Below are 22230 nucleotides of genomic sequence, written 5' to 3'. Positions count from 1 at the left end.
TGGGCACCTGAGTTATTTCCAGATTCTGGCTATTGTAAATAGTGCTGCAATGAACATAGGGGTGCAGAGGTCATTTTTTGCATTGTATATTTTCTCTTTATTTATTTATTTTCTATTTTTTGTGTTGTATTTTTGTATTCTTAGGATATTGCTGGATGATGAGAAAGCTCAATTTCCAGGTTTTTTTTTTTTTTTTTTTTTTTTTTTGGTTTTGGACCACACCTGGTGGAGTTTAGGAGTTATTCCTGACTCTGACTCAGAAATTGCTCCTGGTAGGCTAAGGCTTGTGGGACCATATGGGATGCTGGGAATCGAACCTCGGTCTGTGTTGGATCAGAAGCATCCAAGGCTAATGCCCTGCCACTGTGTTTTTGTTTTGGGGTCACAATGGAGGCACTCAGGAGTTACTCCTGGCTCTGCACTTAGAAATTGCTTCTGGCAGGCTCAGGGGACGGATATCGAACCAGGGTTCGTCCAGGTTTGGCTGCATGCAAGGCAAATGCCTTAACCACTGTGCTTTCAGTTTTTAAGGAATATCCATACTGTTTTTCAGAAAGCCTAGACTAACGGCATTCGCCACCATCAATGAATTAAAGTCTCTTTTCCCCCACATCCATGCCAGCACTGTTGTTCTTATTCTTTGTGATGTGAGCCAGTCTTTGCAGTGTGAGATGATAACTCATTGTTGTTTTGATTTGCATTTCATAATGATTAGTGACATGGAGCATTTTTCATGTGCTATTTATCCATCAGTATTTCTTCTTTGAGGAAATGTCTATTCACTTATTCTTCCCATATTTTGATGGGGTTAGATATTTTTTCTTGATAAGATCTGTTAGTTCCTTTAATATCTTAGATATTAGGCCTTTATGGGTGTATAGTTTCTCCCATTCTGTAGATAGCCCTTTTTTTTTTTTTTTAGAATTTTTAATTTTTATTTATTTTTTTTTTGCAGATAGCCTTTGTATCCTAGTTACTATTTCCTTTGAAGTGCAGAGGTTTCTCAGTTTAATGTAAGTCAATTTGCTTATCTCTGCTTTCAGTTGCTTGGACAGTGTTGTTTACTCCATAAAGATGCCTTTAGTCTCAACGTCATAGAGTGTTTTGTCTGTTTTCCTCTATGTACCTTATGTTTCAGATATAGTATCAAGATCTTTAATCCATTTTCATTTGACCTTATATTTATGTTAAAGAGAGGGCTGAGTTCACCTTTTTGCATGTAATTAACTTGTTTTCCCAACACCACTTGTTAAATAGGCTTTCTTTGCTCCATCTTATTTTTGTTGCTCCTTTATCAAAGATTAATTGCTTTTATACCCGGGGGTCAGTCTCAGAAAACTCAAGTCTATTCCATTGATCTGAGGGTCTGTTTTTATTCCAATACCATGCTGTTTTAATGACTATTGCTTTATAGTACAATTTAAAGTTGGGACAAGCGATGCCATCTTCTTTCTCCCAAGAATTGCTTTAGTGCTTCGAGGGCATTTATTGTTTCAAATGAGTTTCAGGAGTGTTTGATCCACTTCTTTGAAAAATGTCATGAGGGCATTGTGATATGTGCCAGTCTTTGCAGTGTGAGATGATAACTCATTGTTGTTTTGATTTGCATCTTCATGATGATTAATGACATGGGGCATTTTTCATGTGGCATTTGTCCATCAGTATTTCTTCTTTGAGGAAATGTATAGAGTCCTGAGGACCTGCACATACAATATATATATATATATAATATATTTTACATTTGCAGAATGTCCATCTTGTATTCTGCCCTTGACACAGTCCTACAAAGCTCATTTCTAGTACTTTACTGCCTCAGTCCCAACCATTATTCCCCCCTCCTATTTACCCTTTTCACCTTCAGTACCATACAGTTCAAATCACAGACCAAAGTGGTACACTGAATTTAACTCCCCACCCAACTATTTCAAAATTTCCCCTCTATGTATTTGTTTTGTCTGCTTTCTGTTTGTGATGTGTTTAATTAGGGAGTCTGGTAAAAGTGTCCCTCCATTAAAAGTTTATGTTAGAACCAAGTCAAGGGGATTGTTGGACTTGTTTTAACGTCCCTAAAAGCACCAATCACGCCATGTGTCATTGTTCTTCCTTTGCATAGGCACATTAAAATGGGAAAATACTATGCATACAAATACACTCTTAACTTATAGAGATGGGAACACACAAATCTTGTAATGCAGTGGGATCTTACACCCTGAACATTGTCATAATGACCTGGCTCAGGCCTTAGAAGAACAGAATTTTCCATTTACCCCTGAACCAGGGATGCCATCTACAAAACAATCACGGTTGTGTATAACATCACCTGAAAGCAATCCTCTACCAGGGAAGACCCTACAACTCCTCTGGCATAGACCTACTCAAAAGAGACTTTCCTTAACACCCAGAAGACTTAACAATGACAACGACCTGCTTTCAGGACGGAGCTCTCTGCATTGCCCTCTAATTGTGAGGTGTAAATAGAGGACACCCCACATCATCCTGACTTCGACAGATATGGATATATTCCAGGATCTTGATTACAGAAACCTGACACCAATATCAGTGACAGTGTGAAAAATAAAGGTGTATTGACACTACACACAATGATTTGGGTTGGACAACCTAGTATGCCTGGAGCCTAGAGTTGGTCTTATGGTGGAGAACTTCAGGGGTAAGGTCTCCTTGTATTTAGGCTTTTTCTTTCCATGCCCCCTATAATTTTGCTGGGCCTATGCAAACAACTGCCACTCTAGCACTGTCTTTACTCTGCTCCTTTGACTCATTCTTAATAAAATAATGTATTATGATCAACTATGTCAGCAATACTATAGCTTCAATGTGAAAGGAGTTACATAAATTTTGTGGCTTTAGATTGCTTTGTATACTGCTAAGAAATGTTATAATGTACTACAATCTGGGGACTTGAGGGACAAAGTAATTGTGCATGTGTTTTTTTTTTTCTTAATGATTTTGGCTGAAAATTTAAAATTAAGGTGTCAGCAAAGAGATTTCTTTTGAGAATTCTGTTTATGGGTGATTGCCTTCCCACTGTAACTTTACCTTGTCCTCTTTCTTTACATCTTTGTCTTAATAAAAAACAAAAATAGTACTAATAATATTAATCATACCTTCCTGGAATGTTGCCTACATAAAAAATAATTGTAGAAAATTTTAAAAATCAAATAGTAGAAAATTAAAAAAAAAGAAAAAAATGTCATGAGTATCCTTAATAGGATTGCATTAAATGTGTATAATGCTTTGGGAAGAATTGCCATTTTAATGATGTTAATCCTCTCAATTCATGAGCAGGGTATACGTTTCCATTTCCTTGTGTCCTCTTTTATTTCCTGAAGCAGTGTTTTATAGATTTTTTGTATAGGTCTTTAATCTCTTTCATTAAGTTGACTCCAAGGCACTTGATTTTATGAGGCATAATTGTGAATGGGATTGTTTTATAGTATCTTTTTCTTCTCTTTTAATATCTGTATGTAAAAATGTTATGGATTTTTCATGTTAATTTTGTAGCCTGCCATTTTACTGATCAAATCTATTGTTTCTCAAAGCTTTTTCATAGTCTTTAGAATTTTATAACCATAGTATTATGTCATCTCCCAACAGTGAGAGCTTGATTTTTTCTTTCCTATCTTGATGCCCGTAATATATTTTTCTTGCCTAATTGCTATGGCAAGTACTTCCAGTACTATGTTCAATAGAAGTGGCAAAAGGGGGCAACCTTGTCTCCTGTCAGATCTTAGAGGAAAGGCTTTAGTTTTTCCCATTGAATATAATATTTTCCATGAGTTTATAGTAAATAGCCATGACTATATTGAGAAAAGTTCCTTCAATTCTGATCTTGCTGAGAATTTTTATCATGAATGGGTACACAATGAGTACACAAGGTCAATATTAAGTGCACCAAAAATAGACTTTATATTTTTCTCACTATAATAACTAGCTTCTATAATGTAAAAATAAGGTTTCTCTTATTCTTGGTTCTGTATTTCTCTTTGAAAAGAGTCTATTTTGTGATATGAGATCTGAAGGCTGGATAGGAGCTGGCTTTGGAAAATTTATTTGTATGTAAACTTCTCTCTATAGGCACATCCCTCCCAGAACGAAACATAAGTACATTTTTCTTTTCAATGGAGTTGATAAAATTTAATCTATGTACCTCCAGACTGGATTAGATTTAGGCAGGATTTGTCTCTCACTCTGATCACAGAGGCCAATTTGTAAATCCTCTGGGCTCAGTAAGCTATTTTGTTATTCCTGTTTTTAAACATATGGTATCCCAGGGCTAAATACCACAAAGGTACATATTTTCAGTACAAGGTAACCTGGTACAATTCTCCCCTCTTCCAGTAAGACAAAGAAGAATTCTCAATCCTGTACTCCTAACTCATGTGTCCAGAATAGTTCCTTTATAGACTGCGATAATGAGTGACTCCATCATCATGGGTCATTCAGAGGGTTGTGCATAATTATAGAAGATGAGTGCACTGTCTTCTTAAAATGGAAGCAATTGCTAAATTGGTTTTATTTTCTTTAGTTTATTTGTCTATACCTTTATGAAAGTTTGCTGTAGATGGTACCTTAGCGCCAAAGTTTTTTGGGAGCAATGTACAAAGTTACTGTACCTCTCTACTATCCCAATGATCACGTTCCTATTTTACCCTAGTGCAGTCATTATTCCTTCCTACACACTGCCCCTTAAATTTTGGTGATTAGTGTTATAATTCAAGGGCTTATCATTGTTCAATATTGTAGTTTCCCTTGATTTGCCTCACTGCATTCCATAAGTGTGTGAAACAATGAAGTATTTGTCTTCCCTGTGACTTAACTTGCATGAAATGACACCTCCAGTTTCATCCAACATGCAGAAATGGCAAGATTTTATCTTTCCTTAAGAGTTGTATAATAGGGGCTGGCACAGTGGCGCTAGAGGTAAGGTGTCTGCCTTGCCAGCGCTAGCCTAGGATGGACTGCGGTTCGATACCCCGGCGTCCCATATGGTCCCCCAAGCCAGGAGCGATTTCTGAGCGTTGAGCCAGGAGTAACCCCTGAGCTCTGCCAGGTGTGGCCCAAAACCAAAAAAAAAAAAAAAAGAGAGAGAGAGAGATAAAGAGAGAGAGAAAGAGTTGCATAATATTCATTGTGTGTATATGCCAAAACTTCTCAATCCACTTATTTATTGTTGGAATTTAGATTGTTTCCATTTCCTATCTATTGTACTAAGCATTGCAGTAAATATAGGTGTGCAGATGCCTGCATATATTTTTTCAAATTAATATATCTCTTTTCAATTTCAACAGGCACATTTCTTTTTTATTTTTCAAATTAATATTTTTATATTTTTGTGTTTGGGGCAGAAAATGCCAAGATGTAGAACCACTGGGTAATTTGGAAGTTCTAAACTTACTTTTGTGAGAAATCTCCAAAAGTTTTCCATAGAGCCTGAGTCAAATGACATTCCCACAAATTGTGGATGAGAATTCAGTTTCATCATATCTCTGTCAACACTGGTTATTTTCAGCCTATGCCATTTGTATTGAACTGATAACCAGCAGCCATGAGCACCTTTTATTATCTATTGATCAACTGCATGTCCTCTTGGGATATCAAGTTAAAAACATTTTGCACAGGGAAAGAAAGAGGCTAAAATAAAAAGAAACCCTAAAGAAAATATTTTCACAGAATGCATCAGATAAAGAGATAATATCCAATCTATAAAAGTTTCAAATTGCTTTTACAGATCCATTTCTAACAATTTTCAGAAAATTTCTGACAATGTGTTCTGAAAGGTGGAGTAGGGAGGAAGGAATTGTAGAGAATCAAGCGGTATCTGAGGTTGAGAGTCTAACTCATGCACCAACTGTGAAACTATAAAATATAAAACCATTGGTTATGATTTTATAAAGCTTCTTGTTATGAGACCATGTAAAACGAATGCCAGGAAATGAACAGAGCTAAGCTTTTATTGATGTGTCTAGCTAGGTATTGATATTTAGAAGACTTAAGAAAAAGATGCCTCTTTCACCAGAACTTTGCACTGAGTACATGCAACTGCATCTGTTTTCTTTTGTTTGCTTAGATGAAGTAGTATATGTGTATATATATATATAGACATATATATATATATATATATAGAGCTATATATACAAAACAGTACTAGTATTTATAGAAATGAACCAATTTAAAAAAGTGTATCCTGGAAACATAGCAGAATTTTTACCCTACTCCTAGATGACCACCTGAATTGGGATCAATTATCACAAATAAAAACACAAGAGGCCAGAGAGATAGCATGGAGGTAGGGTGTTTGCCTTGTATGTGAAAAGACCGTGGTTCGAATCCCAACATCCTATATAGTTCCCTGAGCCTGCCAGGAGCGATTTCTGAGCATAGAGCCAGGAGCATACCCTGAGTGCTGCCAGATGTGATCCAAAACCAAACCAAAACAAAAATACAAAAACCACACAAACAAACAGCAGGCTTTTTGCACCAAAGCTACAGGGCTTTACAAACTATCTTAGAGTTGGAGACAGTATTCGATGGATTGAGAACTTGCTTTGCATGCTTGAGGCTCAATCCTTGTGGCATGGTGGCATGGTCTCTGAATACTGCAGGAGCAACCTATGAACATGATGTCCAGAGCAGACCCTGAATACGATAAAAACAAAGCAAAACAAAATTACAAAGTGATGAGTCTCAATTCTTAAAATAAGATTTGGAATATAATGGTGAAATGTAAGACTGCAATTTTATTCACAAATAATTTATTTTATGGATTTTAGGATTGAACCTAGGGCCTTACATATATAAGGCAAGTGCTCTACTTCAGAATAGAATCTTTCTTTCTTTCTTTCTTCTTTCTTTCTTTCTTTCTTTCTTTCTTTCTTTCTTTCTTTCTTTCTTTCTTTCTTTCTTTCTTTCTTTCTTTCTTTCTTTCTTTCTTTCTTTCTTTCTTTCTTTCTTTCTTTCTTTCTTTCTTTCTTTCTTTCTTTCTTTCTTTCTTTCTTTCTTTCTTTCTTCTTTCTTTCTTTCTTTCTTTCTTTCTTTCTTTCTTTCTTTCTTTTCTTTCTTTCTTTCTTTCTTTCTTTCTTTCTTTCTTTCTTTCTTTCTTTCTTCCTTCCTTCCTTCCTTCCTTCCTTCCTTCCTTCCTTCCTTCCTTCCTTCCTTCCTTCTTTCTTTCTTTCTTTCTTTCTTTCTTTCTTTCTTTCTTTCTTCTTTCTTTCTTTCTTTCTTTCTTTCTTTCTTTCTTTCTTTCTTTCTTTCTTTCTTTCTTTCTTTCTTTCTTTCTTTCTTCTTTCTTTCTCTCTCTCTTTCTTTCTTTCTTTCTCTCTTCCTTCCTTCCTTCCTTCCTTCCTTCTTTCTTTCTTTCTTTCTTTCTTTCTTTCTTTCTTTCTTTCTTTCTTTCTTTCTTTCTTTCTTTCTTTCTTTCTTTCTTTCTTTCTTTCTTTCTTTCTTTCTTTCTTTCTTTCTTCTTTCTTTCTCTCTCTCTTCCTTCCTTCCTTCCTTCCTTCCTTCCTTCCTTCCTTCCTTCCTCCTTCCTTCCTTCCTTCCTTCCTTCCTTCCTCCCTCCCACCCTCTTTTTCTTTCTTTCTTTCTTTCTTTCTTTCTTTCTTTCTTTCTTTCTTTCTTTCTTTCTTTCTTTCTTTCTTTCTTTCTTTCTTTCTTTCTTTCTTTCTTTCTTTCTTTCTTTCTTTCTTTCTTTCTTTCTTTCTCTCTCTCCCTCTCTCTTTCTTTCTTTCTTTCTTTCTTTCTTTCTTTCTTTCTTTCTTTCTTTCTTTCTTTCTTTCTTTCTTTCTTTCTTTCTTTCTTTCTTTCTTTCTTTCTTTCTTTCTTTCTTTCTTTCTTTCTCTCTCTCCCTCTCTCTTTCTTTCTCTTCTTTCTTTCTTTCTTTCTTTCTTTCTTTCTTTCTTTCTTTCTTTCTTTCTTTCTTTCTTTCTTTCTTTCTTTCTTTCTTTCTTTCTTTCTTTCTCTCTTTCTCTCTTTCTCTCTCTCTTTCTTTCTCTTTCTTTCTTTCTTTCTTTCTTTCTTTCTTTCTTTCTTTCTTTCTTTCTTTCTTTCTTTCTTTCTTTCTTTCTTTCTTTCTTTCTTTCTTTCTTTCTTTCTTTCTTTCTTTCTTTCTTTCTTTCTTTCTTTCTTTCTCTCTTTCTCTCTTTCTCTCTTTCTCTCTCTCTCTCTCTTTCTTTCTCTCTCTCTCTCTTTCTTTCTTTCTTTCTTTCTTTCTTTCTTTCTTTCTTTCTTTCTTTCTTTCTTTCTTTCTTTCTTTCTTTCTTTCTTTCTTTCTTTCTTTCTTTCTTTCTTTCTTTCTTTCTTTCTTTCTTTCTTTCTTTCTTTCTTTCTTTCTTTCTTTCTTTTTTATGAGGTATTGACTCATAATACAAAGTTTGAGATGAAGTGTTGCTGACCAAGAGTTTAAGAAACAGGCATCCCATTTTACATATTGTCCACCAGGGGGCGCATCTCCCCAATGCAAACACATTGTCTAGGTTACACGGAAGCTTTGTTTTTCCCATTTCATTGTGACTGCCAAGTTTATTCTGTTCAGACTCAAGAACATTGTTTAGATGACACTCTAGAGATGAACTCTTCTCTAGGCCTAGTGACTATGGTTCTTTTCCTGCTTGGTAAGTTAAATGTCTCTTAAACTTTGAATTCTTTTGTTCAGTCAGCAAAATTTTGAAGTGCAACTCTATACAACATTTTATGCACTAGATTACAAAATAAACTTTTTTTTTTTTTTAAACAGGAGAAACAAATGGAGACTCAGTGATCCAGAGGGGAGGCCTACTGACCTTTCCAGAGGGTGCTTCCCTGACTATCAACTGCAATTATTCAGTTGTAGGGTACCCTACACTCTTTTGGTATGTTCAATATCCTGGAGAAGGTCCAAAGCTCCTCCTGAAAGCGCAGAGGGACAAAGATATTGGGAGAGAGAAAGGTTTTGAAGCCACGTACCGTCAAGACTCAAAATCCTTTCACCTGAAGAAAGCGGCAGTGCAAGAGTCAGACTCAGCTGTGTACTATTGTGCTGCGAGCGACACAGTGATAGGACCTGCAGGGGGAGCAGAACACAAACCTGAGCAGGAACAGGGTCTGAAGCTGAGAGTTTCAAGCATTGTGGTGCAAATTGATTCCAGCACATTCTCTGTTTGATTCGAGAAACACTGAAATTGCTAAAGGTTACAAACGATATAAACCCTGGCCACACACAACTCTTCCTTAACCAAATTGACAAGAGAATCTGACACCAATTGTTTATCATCCAACTTCAGTATCATTTCAAAGTAACAGCACATAAATAGTATTTTACTTTATTCACTTGCTTACAAGTGCAAAGTCATCACTGCATAATTTATTCCAGTTACACTGCTGCTCATTAATATTACTGAACACTTTTAGATAGTCAACTTGTATCAGAGAAGAAGGTGGCATCTATATACTACCTTTCCGACAGAGCATTACAGAAATGAAAATTCAGAAGTAACAAGGAAGGGAAAAGAACAGAATCATTGCAGGACTGAACAATGTAAAGAAAGGAAATAATTATTTGGTTGAATGTTACATTCTTGGATGAATTAGATGTTGACCGTAGGCTATGTTTCAAAAGGAAGAGGAGGAAACAAAACAGGTAATATAGGAAATGACTTGAAGCTACATGATAGTTAATATTTTTAACCTTACTTTTAGCCAGCTACATAGATCAGCTGGCTTTTGAGTGAGCTTTTTAGTGAGAGAGCTCTCAGTGACAATGAAATATGTTGAGAGATTGGGTTCTTGAAATTTTTCAGAGCAATAAATAGCTAGATTGGCAGCTGGAAATCCTACATATTTTTCTAGCAACTGTTTTACAACTTCTCAAAGTGAGAAAACAAATAACTCGAGTGGAAAAAGATGTGAATGTTAAGAAAAGTTGGTATAATGAAAAGAACAGAAAAATCTGGGTCTCATTTGCACTGTAGTATATTATTGGTCTTTGTAAACATAGTATACTTACTGTAAGCTTACTGTAAACATGGTATACTTACATGAAAACTTACTGAATTAATATTTATTTATTGATACAGAAAGAGTGTTTTTGTTGCTTATAGAAATGTTTTGGGGGCCGGAGAGATAGCATGGAGGACAAAGAGTTTGCCTTTCATGCAGAAGGTCATCGATTCGAATCCCAGCGTCCCATATGGTCCCCCGAGCCTGCCAGGAGCAATTTCTGAGCACAGAGCCAGGAGTAACCCGAGTGGTGCTGGGTGTGACCCAAAACCCCCCCAAAAGTTTTTGATATTGAATAATATGATATATGATATATGTTCTCTGATTCTGTTGCCTTTAGAATGTATGTTCTGAGCTTCTGTTCTTTTGTTACTTTTTCTATATCTCGGAAAGTTTTAATTTTTCTCTCAGTGAGTATACATGTAGATTTTATAAATAAGCTCTAATCTTTTATATACTCACTAATTATATATTATTGGTGTAAATTCAGAACATTAAAAACTTAACATTGCTTAGCATATAAATTTATTTTAAAAACTATGCACTCACATGTATATATGTTAACACATACTATAAGCACTATTGAAACCAAAGAACCATATTGCAATGGATGAAGTATTTACCTTGCATGTATATGACCTAGGTTTGTGTTGCAAATCAGCCCTTGATGGGGCTGACTGATGGAGGGATGGAGGATGAGGTCTTTCTCCTCCAGCTCGGAGCACACGTCTGTCACCCCGTTCAGCCGGCAGTTCTGAGGTGAATGTGGCGGGTATAAAGCTAACAGGCAGTCAGGCTTCAGTAGATACAGCTTTATTCAGAGGACATGGCTGAAGCCAAAAGCCCCAGAATCAGCCCTCCAAAGAAGCCCCTGCCTTCCACAGACCCTTGCTTTTATACATCAGAATCAGGTACCACCCAAGGGTGGGAGCAGAATGCCAGGTCACACCCTAGGGTAGGGCACAATCACCTATCAGGGTAGGATCAGTAACATAATAATCCCATGGAAATGTTTACATACACAATTTCCCCGTTTGTTTTTAGTAAACAAACAATATTGTCTACAATTATTAAAGGAAATACTAGTCAATAATAAAAGAGCGGCTGTTTGCATAAGTGCATCACAGGAAAATGTAAAGAAAAACTTCTAACCTAAACACAGGGTGTCTAAAACCAGAAACATGTGTCAAGGAATCAACTACAAGCTCCAGAGATGATAGTTCTACGATGTACAAGATGAAGAATTCCAAGTAAGTTCTTCCTTGGAAAAGCAGGTGGAGAATCTGAAATTCAATGATTAAGGATCTAGTAGGCGATGGAGAGCTCCCGGGGCAATCAGAAAACCCAATTGTAATCCATAGACAGAGATCCTTAGAAGAGACGCCAGAAAGGCTGTGTAGCAGGCGAGAAGAAGCACAATTTCCATACAAGTCCAGGTAGACCAGAAAGCCCATCTTTGAGGGCAGTGAATTAGGCCCTTATTTTGGAGGAAGAGGCACACACCCCCTGCACAGTGGGGGGGCCACTGCAAAGACGATCAATAGGTATCTGAACTTAATCCAAGTTCTTAATCCAGGCAGAAGTCCACGTGAGATCCAAAATTGATGTACCAAGAACGGCCAATTATTTATAGATGGGAGTTTAAGTCACAAACCAAAACAAAATGTTTAAGGCAGAGAACCTCCTTGTGTAAATAAACAACTTGAGGGTCCATCCAAAATGGATAGAACCTCCTTTTAAACCTAGTATTTTTGCCTATGATGCGCCCACGCAAAAAAACCTGAGAACAGACAAAAATAGCATTTAGGAAATTATAGACAACAATATCTAACCCACTAACGTAAAGTCAAGAAAGCAAAACCCGGCTCCCTGTGTGTGACACCAGGCGGGGAAAATCCGCGAAAGTACACCGGCCCAGTGGGGCTCAGCTGTGAAAGACTGTGAGTGTGACCTGTCTATGTCTGTCTACTGTCCTCTTGCGTGAAACTCTTGCGAGTGGGGCAAAAAGAGGCTCAGAGGAGCACGGCCGCTCCGCTTTGCTTCGCGGCCGTGCACTCTTTCTAAGGAAAGAACTCCATTGCAACAAGAAGGAAAAATCACACTAAGAACGGTGCTATATCACAGAAGCAAACATTTCTCTCTGGACTGTCTTCTCTGTTGCATGCTCGGGCCTAAGATTTGACCCAGTGTGAGGCTTCATCCACGGAGGACTCCCCTCCTTAGAGACAAGTCAGCCCATCCAGAAAGGGCGGAGCCAGAGAAGTGTGCTGCCTACATCATATAGACAATGAATACCACTACAACACGTAGAAAAACCCACAATACAAGTGTGACAATGGGGAAACAACGCAGGCCAGCATCAGACATAGAGAATGAAGATGACAATTCTGAGGACCAGATAATGACTGAACAACTAATCAACCTCTCAGATAAGGACTTTAGACTAGCAATATGGAAGGTGCTCAACAGACTCCAAGAAACCATGGATCGAGTTGAACAGAACACTAATAAGAACCAAGAAAATATGAAGGCAGAAATCACAAAACTCCAAACTGAAATAACATGTCAACTAACAGGACTGAAAAAGTCAGTAAACGAAGTGAATGACAAAATGGATAAGCTCTGGACAGGGTATCAGAAGCTGAGAATAGACTTGGTGCTGTGGAAGATGAGATACATAACAATTCCATACAGCAGGAGAGATTGGACAAAAAACTTAAAGCAAATGAGCAGACAATGGAAAAATTAGTCAAAGAATGGGAACAGACGAAAATAGAAGTCTATGATAAGATCAACAGAAACAACTTAAGAATCATTGGAGTCCCAGAGACCCAGGAAGAAAATTTCCAGGAAGAATCAATGGTCAAGAACATCATTAAAGAGAAACTTCCAGAGCTAAAGAATATATGTGATCAAATCCTGCATGCCCGAAGAGTACCAACCAAAAGAGACCCCAGAAAAACCACCCCAAGACACATCCTAGTCACAATGACAAATCCCACAGATAGAGACAGAATTCTGAAAACAGCAAGATCAAAAGGGGAAATCATGTTCAAGCAAGCTTCCCTGAGATTTACAGCAGACCTGTCACCAGAAACGCTCAATGCCAGAAAGCAGTGGTGGGATATTGTGACAAGACTGAATGAAATGAATGCTTCACCCAGAATACTATACCCAGCAAAACTCACTTTCCGGTTTGATGGAAGAATACATGGTTTCACAGACAAAAAACAGCTCAGAAACTTCACAGACACAAAACCAGTCTTAAGAGAAAAACTGAAAGACCTAATCTAAGACAAGACTACCCAAAAGACACACCAAATTTTGAAATAAAGATGGCGTTAAATCCCAGGACAATTCTTTCTCTCAACGTCAATGGACTAAATGCACCAGTTAAGAGACACAGAGTGGCTAAATGGATCAAAAAACTCAATCCAACCTTCTGCTGCCTACAAGAAACGCACCTGAATAGTCAGAACAAAAATAGACTCAAAATAAAAGGCTGGAGAAAAGTTATCCAAGCAAACAACACCCATAAAAAAGCTGGAGTGGCCATACTAATATCAGATAATGCAAACTTTATACTCAGGAAGGTTGTAAGGGACAAAGACAGACATTTTATATTAATCAAGGGGTACGTAGAGCAGGAAGAATTCACTCTCCTAAACATATATGCACCGAATGAGGGGCCAGCAAAATATTTAATACAACTGTTGACAAATCTGAAAAATAATATCAACAACAACACAATAATTGTGGGGGACCTTAACACGGCTTTGTCAACACTGGACAGGTCAACCAGACTGAAACCCAACAAGAATATACTAGACCTGAGGAGAGAAATGGAAGAAAGAGGCCTAGTGGATATATATAGGACACTCCATCCCCAGAAACCTGGATACACATTCTTCTCCAATGTACATGGGACATTCTCCAGGATAGACTACATGCTGGCACATAAAACATACCTCCATAAGATCAAGAGGATAGAAATTTTGCAGACTACCTTCGCTGACCACAAGGCTCTGAAATTATTTGTGAACTCCAAAGGGACTCAGAAGAAACACTTTAACACCTGGAAGTTAAACAGCCTCATGCTCAATAACCAGTGGGTCCGAGATGAAATCAAGGAGGAAATAAAAAGGTTCCTGGAAACAAATGACAATAAAGACACAAACTCTCAGAACTTATGGGACACAGCAAAAGCAGTACTGAGAGGAAAATTTATAGCTTTGCAAGCACACATCAGGAAGGAAGAAGGAGCTTACCTGAGTAGCTTAATGACACAGCTAATAGAACTAGAAAATGCTCAACAAAAGGACCCAAGAACAGGAAGACAGAAGGAAATAACAAAGCTGAGAGCAGAAATCAACGAAGTGGAAACTCATAAAACAATCCGAAAGATCAACGAAAGCAGAAGTTGGTTCTTTGAAAAAATAAACAAGATTGATAGACCACTGGCAAACCTAACAAAGAAAGAGAGAGAGAGAAACTTGATAACTCGTATCAGGAATGAAAAAGGAGAGATCACTACTGATATGACAGAGATTCAAAGGGTAATCAGAAACTACTTTGAAAAACTCTACGCCACTAAAAATGAGAACCTGGAAGAAATGGATAAATTCTTGGACTCTTATAATCTTCCACGGTTGAAGGAAGAGGATGTAGCATATCTAAACACCCCCATCACCATTGATGAAATTAAAACAGTAATCAAATGTCTGCCGAAAAACAAAAGCCCAGGTCCAGATGGATTCACTAATGAATTCTATCAAACTTTCCAAGAGGAACTACTGCCAATCTTGGCAAGACTCTTTCATGAAATTGAACAAACAGAAACACTTCCAAATAGCTTTTATGAAGCCAACATCACCTTGATACCTAAACCAGACAGAGACGCTACCAAAAAAGAAAATTACAGACCAATATCACTGATGAATGCAGATGCAAAGATCCTCAACAAAATCCTGGCAAATAGGATTCAATGCCTCGTTAAGAAGATCATCCACTACGATCAAGTAGGTTTCATTCCAGGAATGCAAGGCTGGTTTAACATCCGTAAATCTATCAACATAATACACAACATCAATAACAAGAAAAATAAAAACCACATGATCATATCAATAGATGCAGAGAAAGCATTTGATAAGGTCCAACACCCATTCTTGATCAAAACTCTCAGCAAGATGGGAATGGAGGGAACCTTTCTCAATATAGTGAAGGCCATCTACCACAAGCCAGTGGCAAATATTATCCTCAATGGAGAAAAACTGAAAGCCTTCCCTCTAAATTCTGGCACAAGACAAGGCTGTCCTCTCTCACCACTCCTATTCAACATAGCACTGGAAGTACTTGCTATAGCGATTAGGCAAGAAAAGGATATCAAGGGAATCCAGATAGGAAAGGAAGAAGTCAAGCTCTCACTGTTTGCAGATGACATGATACTCTACTTAGAAAACCCTAAAGACTCTATCAAAAAGCTTCTAGAAACAATAGACTCATATAGCAAGGTGGCAGGCTACAAAATTAACACACAAAAATCAATGGCCTTTCTATATACCAATAGTAATAAGGATGAAATGGACATTAAGAAAACAACCCCATTCACAATAGTACCACACAAACTCAAATATCTTGGAATCAACTTGACTAAATATGTGAAGGACCTATACAAAGAAAACTATAAAACTCTGCTCCAAGAAATAAGAGAGGACACACGGAAATGGAAACACATACCCTGCTCATGGATTGGCAGGATTAACATCATCAAAATGTCAATACTCCCCAAGGCATTATACAGATTTAATGCCATCCCTCTAAAGATACCCATGACATTCTTCAAAGAAGTGGATCAGACACTTTTGAAATTCATTTGGAACAATAAACACCCTCGAATAGCTAAAGCAATCATTGGGAAAAAGAATATGGGAGGAATTACTTTTCCCAACTTTAAACTGTACTACAAAGCAACAGTTATCAAAACAGCATGGTATTGGAATAAGGATAGGTCCTCAGATCAGTGGAATAGGCTTGAATACTCAGAAAATGTTCCCCAGAAATACAACCATCTAATTTTTGATAAAGGAGCAGGAAATCCTAAATGGAGCAGGGAAAGCCTCTTCAACAAGGGGTGTTGGCACAATTGGATAGCCACTTGCAAAAAATTAAACTTAGACCCCCAGCTAACATCATGTACAAAGGTAAAATCCAAATGGATTAAAGACCTCGATATCAGCCCCAAAACCATAAGATATATAGAACAGCACATAGGCAAAACACTACAGGACATTACAGGCATCTTCAAGGAGGAAACTGCACTCTCCAAGCAAGTGAAAGCAGAGATTAACAGATGGGAATATATTAAACTGAGAAGCTTCTGCACCTCAAAGGAAATAGTGCCCAGGATACAAGAGCCACCCACTGAGTGGGAGAAACTATTCACCCAATACCCATCAGATAAGGGGCTAATCTCCAAAATATACAAGGCACTGACAGAACTTTACAAGAAAAAAACATCTAACCCCATCAAAAAATGGGGAGAAGAAATGAACAGACACTTTGACAAAGAAGAAATACGCATGGCCAAAAGACACATGAAAAAATGTTCCACATCACTAATCATCAGGGAGATGCAAATCAAAACAACGATGAGATACCACCTCACACCCCAGAGAATGGCACACATCACAAAGAATGAGAATAAACAGTGTTGGTGGGGATGTGGGGAGAAAGGAACTCTTATCCACTGCTGGTGGGAATGCTGTCTAGTTCAACCTTTATGGAAAGCGATATGGAGATTCCTCCAAAAACTGGAAATCGAGCTCCCATACGATCCAGCTATACCACTCCTAGGAATATACCCTAGGAACACAAAAATACAATACAAAAACCCCTTCCTTACACCTATATTCATTGCAGCTCTATTTACCATAGCAAGACTCTGGAAACAACCAAGATGCCCTTCAACAGACGAATGGCTAAAGAAACTGTGGTACATATACACAATGGAATATTATGCAGCTGTCAGGAGAGATGAAGTCATGAAATTTTCCTATACATGGATGTACATGGAATCTATTATGCTGAGTGAAATAAGTCAGAGAGAGATAGAAAAACGCAGAATGGTCTCACTCATCTATGGGTTTTAAGAAAAATGAAAGACACCCTTGTAATAATAATTTTCAGACACAAAAGAGAAAAGAGCTGGAAGTTCCAGCTCACCTCAGGAAGCTCACCACAAAGAGTGATGAGTTTAGTTAGAGAAATAACTACATTTTGAACTGTCCTAATATTGAGAATGTATGAGGGAAATGTAGAGCCTGTTTAGGGTACAGGCGGGGGTTGGGTGGGGAGGAGGGAGATTTGGGACTTGGGTGATGGGAATGTTGCACTGGTGATGGGTGGTGTTCCATTTATGACTGAAACCCAAACACAATCATGTATGTAATCAAGGTGTTTAAATAAAAAAAAAATAAAATAAAATAAAAAAAAAAAAGAAATTCCTGGACCCTGTGGCTATATCTATGCTGCTGCAAACCTTGAGATTTTTTTAATACGGTCATTCCAGTAGAATCACAACAATTTAGATGGCAACATGTATTTCTCTTTCTATTTTATTTTACTTTTTATTGTTTATTAATACAGTTATGTAAGCACCATTATTACAAACATGTTTGTAGTTGAGTTTCAGTTATAAAAAGTACCCCCCCATGGGAATGCCCCTCATGCATTGTCACTATGTGCCTTAAATATTTCTGTGAAACAATTGTAATTCACTTTGACAGCAATAAAAATTTAAAAAAAAAAAAAAAGAAAGCAAAACCCTAATATAATACATCAATTCCTAAGATTAAAAACTAAAATGGGAAAACATTAACTACAATAGTCAAAAGAAGTGTAGTATCAAATTCAAAGGATTAAAAATAATATAAAAAGGTACACACTTTTTATCACTGCTATCCTCTAATATTCATTTTCTCTAAAATTGTATATCACAGGGAAAAAATGTAAAAAGCATGCAAACACAAAGAGAATACAAGGACAGTGGTGGCAACATGATTGTAGAGGATGAGAATATAAGAGAAATAAAAACTTGCAAGCAATTCAAATAAAGCAGGCAGCTCAGTGTAGAATAAGATGCCAGCAGGAAGCATCTCTGTGGGAAGCTTCAGGGTAAGAAAACATCATATCCTTTAGAAAGTGGAGAAGATGCAGGCAGAAATGTGTATTTTGAGGCTTTTAGAGAGGAGGAAAGGAAATCCACTTTACTTTTTAATAAATTTTATTTTTAAATTTTTGATTTACTTTACTGTTAATGATGGGTTTCATGTATACAGTGTTCTATATCACATCCACCACTAGAGTGTCTGTTTCCTTCCACCTCATTCTCAGGATACCCCATCATTCCAATCTCCTGACTTTCACCCACACTCTGGTATGCTCAGCTCTGTAGACCCTTTCTCAGGCCTTTGGCCACTTATTATTCCTTTAAAGTGTTTCTTTACATACCACACATGAGCATTCACTGTATTTGTTCTTCTCCTTTTGACTGACTTTAGCCAACATGATATTTTCCAAATCTATCCATGTAGTAAAAATTGCATTGTTTTATCTTTTCTTGGAACATTTTTTTTTGTCTTTTTTGGGGCCCATACCCGGTGACACTCAGGGGTTACTCCTGGATATGAGATCAAAAATCGCTTCTGGCTTGGGGGACCATATAGGACTCCAGGGGGTTGAACTGTGGTCCATCCTAGGTTAGTGCATGCAAGGCAAGCGCCTTACCATTTATGCCACTGCTCTGGCCCCTTTTCTTGGAACATTTTATGTAACAAACCACTAAGACTTTTCCAACTCTGTGAAGCAATGAATTCTTTTAAACACAGTAAAATTGGAGTATTTGTCTTTGAAGAACTGAGAATATCATATAAAATATTTCATGAAATCTTATATATTAACAAGTTATTTCATTTTTCTTATCAGTTATATTGTCTGTTATGAAAAAGTTCCCTTCCTTTTTCTATGCTTTTGCAAAGCTTTCTCTTTTTCCAGAGTGTAAGATGTTTGGAATTATACAGTCTATATACTTCTTTGACTGTTTTTTTTTTTTACTTACAAATTCTGATCAAAAAGTCTTCTATGAATTTTCCTGCCTGTATAGTTATTGTTTTGGAGAACCAGATAATATTCTATTGTTTGTAAGTCTGAACATGTATTTCCCTTTCACTTTCTAAAGGTATTTTGATCACATACCAGTTTGTAAATTCTTTTTAACGAAGTTGCTATAAATAGTCCAGTGAAGATTTTTGTATGGACATAAAATACAGGTTTTTTTTTTTTACATAATTTTAAGGTTGTTTATGATTGAGTGACAGTCATACAATGTATAACACCTGTCACCAGAGAACATTTCTTGTCACCATGCCCCCATTTTCCTTCCCAATCTCCTCCTGCCCTCTATCCTGCCTGCCTCTATGGCAGAAAATTTCCTCCTTCTCTCCTTCTGTCTCTCCCTTTCTTTTCTTTTAGATACTGTAGTTTGCACTTTACTTCCTTTCAGCACCCAGTTCTTATCCAGAGGGATCATTCCCAACTACCATTATGATAGTGTTTACTTCTCTGCCCTAAATGACATCTCTTCCTTTCCTCTATGCCTCTTTCCTTTTAGCAGCTACTGGTTTTTATGGAGTTTGGAAATCAGTTATGTAAAAGTTTATTATTTTTTTTTTTTTGTGAAGCAAGATAGTTTGTATTGAATGAAACTTACTCAGAAAGATGTGAGGGGAGAGAAGGTAAGTTGTACATGATGTTCAAGAAAACATCATGTAAGCAAAGAGACAGGGAGATAAGCAAGTGAGATATGAGTTCAAGAGAGAACATGAGCTTGAAGAACAAGCAGGACTTTGCCAGTTTTGCTTTGCTTTAACTACTTTTCTTGGTAACAATTAATTAAAATAACTTCATTCTTATTACATATATGTGTAAACTTTTCTGAATTTTTTTTTGTTTTCTCACTTATTTTTCCTGCCATAATCAGCCATTTAGTCCTAAAGACAAATTAAAATTTTAAATGACAGAAAATAATTCTATAGATATCATATATAATAACTTTTGCTTCCAGTAACTATCAATGGAAATTTATATTAATTTATATTATATAATAATTGACTATTTTATATCCAGTACTTTGTCAATGAGAATTTATATTAATTCCATGTTTGACTATTATGAATGATGATGATAGCAATATAGAGTGCCTATATTTTTTAAATTAATGTTTTCATATCCTTTAGCTATATGCCAAGGAGTAGTATATGGAATAATTTGAAAATTTTATTTTAAAATAATTGAAAATTAATATTTATTTCATTATGCAAATAAAATTCAATATAAAATGAGGGCATGTGAGTGTGTCTGTTTGTGTGTGGTGTTGGGGTTGAAACAGATGACATTCCAAATGTAAGAAGGGACTCTGCTATTGAACCATAATGCTACTCTGAACAAAATTGTAGTAGATAACAGATATTTTTGTTATTGGCACAGGTTTTGGACAGTAGATCTTTAAAGCTTTTATCTTGTTTGAATGAAGGAAATGGATTGATCCCATCCCTTTCCTTCCTGATTGACTGGTAAAATCTTTATTTCTTTCTTTGATTTGATGATGATTTTAAGAAGCGTAGTATTTGCCTTTCTGTATTGGGTCATTTTAGTTAGATTATGTCCTCATGAATCATTAATGTCTTATATTGCAGAATTCATTTTTTTTAAGAATTAGATTTCTTTTTTTTAAATGAAATTATTCTATAATATACATCACATTTTGCTAATTCATGGAGCTGTTGTACCTAAGTACTTTTTATACCTTAGCTATTGTGAACAGTATTGCAACAAATGCAAAAGCACTCTTGGCTCTTGAAGATTTTGATTTTGATTTTTTGGTCACCTGACGGCGCTCAGGGGCTACTCCTGGCTCTGTGCTCAGAAACTGTACTAGGTTGGCCTCATGCAAGGCAAATGCCCTACCACTGTGCTATTGCTTTGGCCCCAGATTTTGATTTTTTAATAAAAATTCAGAATTAAAATTGCTGAGTTATATAATAATTCTACTTTTAATATTTGAAGAATATTTATACTTTCCAATGTAGCTACAGCCAATAGTGTAGATGATTTCAAATGAACTCATATTCCTGAAAACAATTTTCTTTTATGCTTTTCCTAATAACCATTTGACAGGTATAAGGTAATATCTCGTTGTTAATCTGATTTATATTTTCTGGCATTTGTCAGATTGATCATTTTTCACGTATTTGTTTGCCTTTTGAGGTTCTTATTTAAGGAATTGTGTATTTTGCTCCTTTGCCTACAATTTTTTTTGGGGGGGTTAAACCTGTTGGTAATCAGGGGTTACTCTTGACTTATTGCTAGTGGGTCATTCTAGGGGGTGCTTGGGAAATCTTGTGGTGCTGAACATTGAACCTGGACTCCCTACCTGAAAAACATGTCCATTAATTCTTTGAGGTATCCCCCTGGCCAATTAGGTTTCTTTTTTTTCTTCAAGGTCTTGAAGATAATTTACTATTATTTTTATGTCAGCAAGCTAAGTACAGGCTCCAGTTTTATTATTAAGTCAGCAAGCCAAGTATAGACTCTGGAAGAGGAAACAATGATCGTCCTATTAAACCAATACATTCCCATCACTTAACGTCCATTTTGTAAGCCACGTGTGCAAGATGCAAGCAGCCTATCGGCACATATGGGCACATGCGCGTGTCTCGTGGGACTCCTTAAAGACCCACCTTCGTTCTTCTCCAGTGCCGCCTCTTGGAGTTGTAACTGATCTTATTACTAGTTTTTTTTTTCATTCGAATCCATTGAGGAATGGCCTGATTCTGCTTTTGTTTCTTGGTCAGGAACCACTTTATCCTAAAAGTCTTGTGGGAAGACATGGCGAAGACCGGCCACACACACACAGCAACGTTGGCGTAGAAAAGGCCAATTAGGTTTCTTTTTAAAAAAGAGTTTTTACTACTTCTGTGAAAACCTTCCTATTGGACAATTTCTTTATACATTTACATATTATGGCTATAAATTTCCTATGTACTTGGTTTGTAGGTATTCCATTTTCATGGCTTGACTTTATTTGAATAAATATATTTATTTAAAGAAAATGAATTACATAGTTGACATAACTGATCATAATACATTTATTTTAGAATGACAGAAGGCAAAATTATTAAA

The 22230-nt window shown here is 36.6% G+C and overlaps 1 protein-coding gene and 1 gene segment (V, D, J or C); one reads left to right on the top strand and one right to left on the bottom strand.

The window, feature by feature from the left end:
- The first annotated feature begins 8551 nt into the window (after positions 1-8551).
- LOC126001733 (T cell receptor alpha variable 9-2-like) lies at positions 8552-9159 on the top strand. The segment is given in 2 exon segments: positions 8552-8630; positions 8753-9159. Coding segments are annotated over 2 exon segments (453 nt in total).
- A 12617-nt stretch (positions 9160-21776) lies between these two features.
- LOC126001452 (60S ribosomal protein L39-like) lies at positions 21777-21938 on the bottom strand. The gene has a single exon (XM_049768723.1). The coding sequence runs from the start codon at positions 21936-21938 to the stop codon at positions 21777-21779; it is 162 nt and encodes a 53-aa protein (XP_049624680.1).
- Between the last annotated feature and the right edge of the window lie 292 nt (positions 21939-22230).

The sequence above is a fragment of the Suncus etruscus genome, chromosome 2 (genome assembly GCF_024139225.1).
Source record: "Suncus etruscus isolate mSunEtr1 chromosome 2, mSunEtr1.pri.cur, whole genome shotgun sequence".
NCBI lineage: Eukaryota > Metazoa > Chordata > Mammalia > Eulipotyphla > Soricidae > Suncus > Suncus etruscus.
Note: the sequence above shows the minus strand (reverse complement) of the source record. Positions and strands in the feature narration are given on the sequence as shown.